The sequence below is a fragment of the Triticum dicoccoides genome, chromosome 7A (assembly GCF_002162155.2).
Source record: "Triticum dicoccoides isolate Atlit2015 ecotype Zavitan chromosome 7A, WEW_v2.0, whole genome shotgun sequence".
NCBI lineage: Eukaryota > Viridiplantae > Streptophyta > Magnoliopsida > Poales > Poaceae > Triticum > Triticum dicoccoides.
Genome location: NC_041392.1, coordinates 59,365,426 through 59,371,855, shown reverse-complemented (window position 1 = coordinate 59,371,855; position 6,430 = coordinate 59,365,426). Strand labels below are relative to the sequence as shown.

The 6,430-nt window shown below is 47.6% G+C and overlaps 1 protein-coding gene across 1 annotated transcript; it reads left to right on the top strand.

The window, feature by feature from the left end:
• The first annotated feature begins 1,604 nt into the window (after positions 1–1,604).
• LOC119328104 (AP2-like ethylene-responsive transcription factor At1g16060) lies at positions 1,605–4,173 on the top strand. The gene is made up of 5 exons (XM_037601138.1): positions 1,605–1,639; positions 1,794–1,876; positions 2,067–2,164; positions 2,306–2,379; positions 3,465–4,173. Exons 1-5 carry the CDS (start codon positions 1,605–1,607, stop codon positions 4,171–4,173), a joined length of 999 nt encoding a protein of 332 aa, XP_037457035.1.
• Positions 4,174–6,430: the final 2,257 nt, after the last annotated feature.

Below are 6,430 nucleotides of genomic sequence, written 5' to 3'. Positions count from 1 at the left end.
TTTTTACATTTGCAATTTTACGTCGGGTAAACAAAAAACTTATGCCCATTATATATTTTTGTATGTTATTATTGACTTTCTACGTTACATGGCATTTTACAGACGTGTAGAATATTTTTTTTATCCCGGGTCTGGACGATCTAGTCATACTTTGTTTCACTCCTAAAATGTCAATTATATATATATATATATATATATATATATATATATATATATACACATACATATATGTATATATACATATATATATATGTATATGTGTATATATATACATATATGTATGTATATATTGGCACTGGTGGCAACTTATTGCATGTACGTATGACTCTTCTGCTATTAATGAAACATAAAATTATGCTTTAAACAGATATTGGTTGCAGCTTGATTATTTTGCCAGTTTTTAAGTTTTTCTTTGTGGCCCTTTGAACCAGGATAACATTTTATGTTTATCCTGACCGGCTTTGGTGCCGTCTATAACTGACCACGCGGTGTGTTAGCTTCTGTTTGTTTATGTGGAAACATCATGTGTGATGTAAGCTTGTGACAAGATGCATTTGAAGTGTCTTCCCCTCACACAAAAAGAGACGATGCATTTGATGTCCTTATTTAAACCACCCCTTACTTTAAATTAGGTTTGCAAGACAACCCCTACAATACAAAACTTGCAAACACCTGCTTCATCTAATCTCCTTGTTTGGAGAGAGACCACTCACATGTCAAATGACATAGAATCCTCCACAGTGCCACGTCAGCATGACATGTGGGCCAGTCTTTCCAGCTGGAGATGAGACTTCAAATCTGGTCCAAATTAGAATTTTGTTTCTCCAGTTTGGTTCAGATTTATTCATATCAGCATCACTTACATGCTTTGAACAAACTTCATCAAAATTGAGTTCCAACTAAGACAACATCAGCAAGAGAAATCTATTCCCCGGATGATCATCCTGGAAAGAAACTACCAATTGACTATTAGCTAGGTGTGTACGCAACTACGCATATCTTAACAGGGAGGCTAATTTGAAACCATTTTTGCTGGCCAGTAAGGGCAGGCCACATCCGCCGTGTGCTAGCTATACGGTAACCCACCAATGCATGGCGGCCAGAAAAGCTGTCAAAACCGTAGCCAGCACAAGGGACAAAGCCCTTGGCACCGGGAACATCGACGCCTCATGTCCTTCTCAGCCCCATAGATGGAAACAAGGATGGACTCCACCACCACCATCCGCGCACCTACTGCATACGGACACCGGCCCGTGCGTGCGCGCGGGTATAAACTTGCACGCGCCCAACGGGGTTAGCTCCCGACGCCATTCTTGGTGAGATCCGAGCTAGGTTGAGAAAAGAAAAGTGTACACACGGGTTTTCGGCCATGGAGGCGTATGGGATGGTGAAGGATGAGCTGATCAATGGCATCGTCGCAGCGGGAGGGGGAGGAGGTGGAGGGGTCCGGTACTGCGAGGCTGCGCCAAGGGCGGCGCCGGTGGTCGACGACGGCGTGAAGATCAGCGTGAAGAGGAGAAAGAGGGAGCCTCCGGCGGGGTCGGGGTTGTCTGGGGTGACGGGCAACGGTAAAGACGGCGCCGGCGACAAGTCGGTCGGCGGCAATGCGGCGGCGAAGAGGAGCTCCAGGTTCAGAGGTGTAAGCAGGTACGTGCTTCAACACGTACCCATGTATAACGTTTTTTTTTGTTTGCTTGCGTACGTATAGTATATACATGTATTCTTGTGGGTTAAGCTTTTGCGTATTAATTGTTTAGCGTACTGAGAATCAATACGGCCGTATCTTTTTGCAGGCATCGTTGGACGGGCAGGTTCGAGGCTCACCTATGGGACAAGGGGACGTGGAACCCGACACAAAAGAAGAAAGGAAAGCAAGGTATGTAATACGTGACATCCTATCTTCAAAAAAAAAACGTGACATCCACTTATCATACGTTTCTTGTATATGTACGTACAGCTGTGACTATATTATATACATACATATATGTTCATCTTGTATACCGCATCTTTATCGGAGACAATCTTATATATATATATCTCATATTTGTATGTATATCGTCACGCAGTCTACCTTGGGGCGTATAACGAGGAGGAGGCCGCGGCGAGGGCATACGATCTGGCAGCGCTCAAATACTGGGGACCCACCACCTATACTAACTTCCCAGTACGTATTTTTGTACTCAAAATATGTTTTTTTTGCCGGTTCTCAAAATATGTTATTAGTTCCCTTTTCCATATGTATATGTAGATCTGCTAGATTGTATTACTGACTTGCTACTGTTGATATGCTTGTGCATGCAAACAGGTCGTCGACTACGAGAAGGAGCTGAAGGTGATGCAGGGTGTATCCAGGGAAGAATACCTAGCGTCAATAAGAAGGTGCGGCAAATATATTTTTTCTTGAAAAACTATACATAATGAATGGATGCTATATTTTGTTAATTCAATCCTAGATATTGTAAATTTCTTTTTGAGAAACACAAAAGAACTTTGAGGCCCGATATGTTGTTGATAGAAAAACAATTATGCCTTTTGAGAGAAAAATTGTTGTGAAAAGGCCTAAAGGCCATATACTAACTACTAAGGATCACATAACCTTGCGAACACACCCAAATAGAAAAGTAAAATTACAATCAAAGCTTTGAAGGTGCCGAAGTTTTTTCCCTCCTGCATCCACCGGCGGCGCACTGTGAGCAAAGCCGGATGCCACATCTGGGGGAGCAAATTTTTTAAAACCCATAAGCTTGTAGAAGCAGTAGCTGGAAAATCATCGATACAGACGGATTCCCAAAAATCTAAACCCACCGATCCCGAAAGACCCGCTAGAGACATAAAACCACATGCCCTCCATTTCTGACAAGCACACCAACAAAACAAGATACGGCAAGAAAGAAATTATTCCTCACCTGGGGAAGTGCCAACGCCACGCCGTCCCAAACCAACCACGAAGACACTCTGAAAAACACATGAGACTACGACTAAGTGCTAGGGAGCACGGAAAGTATTACGCCATCAAAGATAGCCACATTAAAGTTAAAATGTTTCTTGATCTACTAAATTATGAGCATGATCACTTACCATGTGTTCTTGGTCGTCTCACGCACACCTCTCTTTTTACAACCGATGAAATAATTAAGTTGTTTTCCTTTTTGTAAAAAAAAAATGTTTTCCTTGTAGGAGTCAAATTTCCATTGGTTAAGATCTTAACTATGTAGCTGACGGGTAGACCATGACTCTTGGTTAACAAAACTAAACTATTAAAAAAACAAAACAAAAATAGCGAATCAACTTGTGCTTGGATGGTTATAGGGGCAGTGGTCATAGGCTGAGTGTGTGAGCGCTTGCGTTTGTACTGTGTTTAAAAAAATAGAATTTTTTTACAAAATCTTGTTTTGTACAAGGTGCGAATTTTTGGCCCCAGAAAAATTATGCTAACTATCTTGGATCTTGCACATAATACGCAGAAAGAGCAATGGGTTTTCCCGCGGCGTTTCCAAGTACAGGGGGGTGGCACGGCACCACCACAACGGGCGGTGGGAGGCCCGGATCGGCAGGGTGTTCGGCAACAAGTACCTCTACCTCGGCACCTACAGCACCCAGGAGGAGGCGGCGCGCGCCTACGACATCGCCGCCATCGAGTACCGGGGCATCAACGCCGTCACCAACTTCGACCTCAGCACCTACATCCGCTGGCTCAAGCCCGGGGCCGCCCCCGCCGAGGCCATGAGCGGCCTGAGCGGCGCGCCGTCCCCGTCGTCCACCACCACGGCCACCACGCTGGTCACGCCGAGGGACATGGGCGGCCTCCGCCTCCTCCCGCCCTCGCGGAACTCGCTTTCTCTGCTCGGCGACGTGGGCTCGATGGTGTTCGGCGCCGGCCCCTCGCCGTCCCCGTCCCCTTCGTCCACCACCACGGCGCTCAGCCTGCTGCTGCGGTCGTCCGTGTTCCAGGAGCTCGTCGCGCAGCAGCACCAGCCGGCCGCGGACGTCGACGCCGACCAGGCGGCGGTGCCGGCGCTGGAGAACGAGCCCGGGGAGGCACTGTACGGCGGCAGCGGCGGCGAGGACGCGGCGTTCTCGTGCTCCATGTACGAGCTCGACGACAGCTTCGCCCGCATCGAGGAATCCCTCTGGGACTGCTTGGGAAGCTGTGATCCAACCGTACCAATCTAGTCACCCAGTTCGATCGCCTGCGCAATAAGGAGCGTGGCTATAGCTAGGAACTTGTGAGGGAGTAGGGCAAGTTCCTCGAGATAGCCATGGCCATGGCACATGCATGCATGCTACGTAATGACGTGGCCAGTTGAACTGCTAGCTAGAGAGAGGTAGGAGGAGACGTGTGCCTGGTTTGTTTGACCCGTGCTGCTGTGTGGATTTGATTCGGTCGTCGTGAGTGGGACTTGGTATAGCTAATCAAGCTAGTGTCAAAATGTTCAGGAGAATACCAAACACTGGGTTGTAGAGCACAAGTAGCAAAATCCGGCTCCTGAACATCCGCGGACGTGCCCGGACGAGTCCACAGACAGTGACTGGTCCAGACAACAAAAAATTGTTTCCACAACCAAATACCACATTTGCAAATCATCAAATCTATATTATTACATACAGCAAAAAACCACACTAAATTTTCGCCGCCGACTGTCCTTGTTGTTCTGGCAGTGTCCATGTCCAGCACCTTGCTGCACTCCTTGGAGTGGAGGTCCGATCGCTGGTGACGTAGAGTAGACCATGGGACATGCACCGGCTCACGGGACTCAATGCACCGCCATCTCTCATGCCCTACTCTTCCTCGCCGGAGACCATGCCCTGCACGTCGCCGGTGGATGTGAGGTCGATGATGGATTTGTCGTGGTCGGAGCCGGCTACGTCCACCACGACGCGGTTGTAACGGTAGGGGTTTCCAGGTACCATACGCGGCGCCGGAGAGTGCGACTCTGCCTCACCGACGTCTATCGTGGCCGTGGCCTCCCGCGTCTGCTGCCTTACACGGCAGGCACACCCCGCAGTATTTGCGCCGGACATGTAGTGGCTTGATTCCACGCACCAACGGAGGGGATGCACATCCGCCACGGTGTTCGGACGCGAGGCGGATCACCACCTTCGGTGAGGCAACCAAACCTACCATGGGGCCTGATCCGTGCGCCATTTGAGCGAATGCAATGGATTCCCGACATACGGAGTCTGAGCGCTGCCGTCGGGCGGACTCCTCCCGGGAGCGGGATAGCGTAAGGCGGACGACCATCTCCTCCCCGGAGCCGTGTGGGACGAGCTCCAGGTCAACGGATTGGGAGGTGTAGGACTCGGCTCTATTGCCCGCCATGCCGGAGATGGTCGAGATCACCGAACGGGAGCTTGCGAGCGAGGGGGGTGGACAGGAGGGGAGTGCAGTGGAGTGGACATCAGCTTGGGTTTCGTCTAGAGTGTAGAAAGGGTCAATTTATGTGGGGTTGGGTAGGCAACAGTCGGCCGGATATGACGTGACAGATGCGTCCGGGTGTCTCTGTATTCGTCCCAAATATGGGCTGGACATGGGGAGTGCCGGTCAGACCGGGCGTTTGGGTCGAATATAGGAGTTGCGGTTGGGTGGAAATTTTTCGCCCAAACAGTGACTGAGTAGCGGGCCCGTGCGTTTAGTGCGGGTATGAAGGTCCGGCTGTAGATACTCTTAGTTTCCTCCTTTCCAGGGATGACATGGGTATCACTGGCACCCCGGCCCCTTCAATTGTAACATAATTTTTTAATGTGTAGTGAACACTAAATAATTAACAGTTTTGCTAGAACTCATCTAGATGAGATTTAATTTGGTCTCATTCATCTTTTATAGTCATTGGATGTGATGCTATAAGATGCGTGTGTGCTGACGTGGGTTGTATCCATTCTTGTTTTTCAGGTGAATGAGACCAAATTACGTCTCATCTAGATGAGTTCTAGGTACTCCCAATAATTAACATATTCATACGATTTGAAGACTATCTATCAAGATTATGACCATGTTTTGACCAAAATAAATCATATTTATATGTAGTGTAAGTTTTCACAAATTTTGAACTGTGACACCCCCAAGGATAACACCCTAGGTCCGCTGCTTTGGAGCACACACAGAGACAAGGGGCCTCCGAGCTTTGGATGAACACAGTAAAATCAACACATACTCATATACATACGAAATACATGGTGTGTGCGATCCGCAAACCTTTTCTGAAAATAAAAGATACATTACTTTCAAACTGAGAATCCAAATGAAAAATCGTTTTAACCATTGCATCCTCATGGCGAGATCTTTGAAATTAAATCCCACAACCGTATATTCGATAAATATTGGTTAAAAGCAGCTTAATTAGTATCACAAAAAATGAAGTTTAGTACAAACATTTGTTCGTAACACAAATATGTATTGTCTAGCACATATTATTATGGATCATAGGGAGTA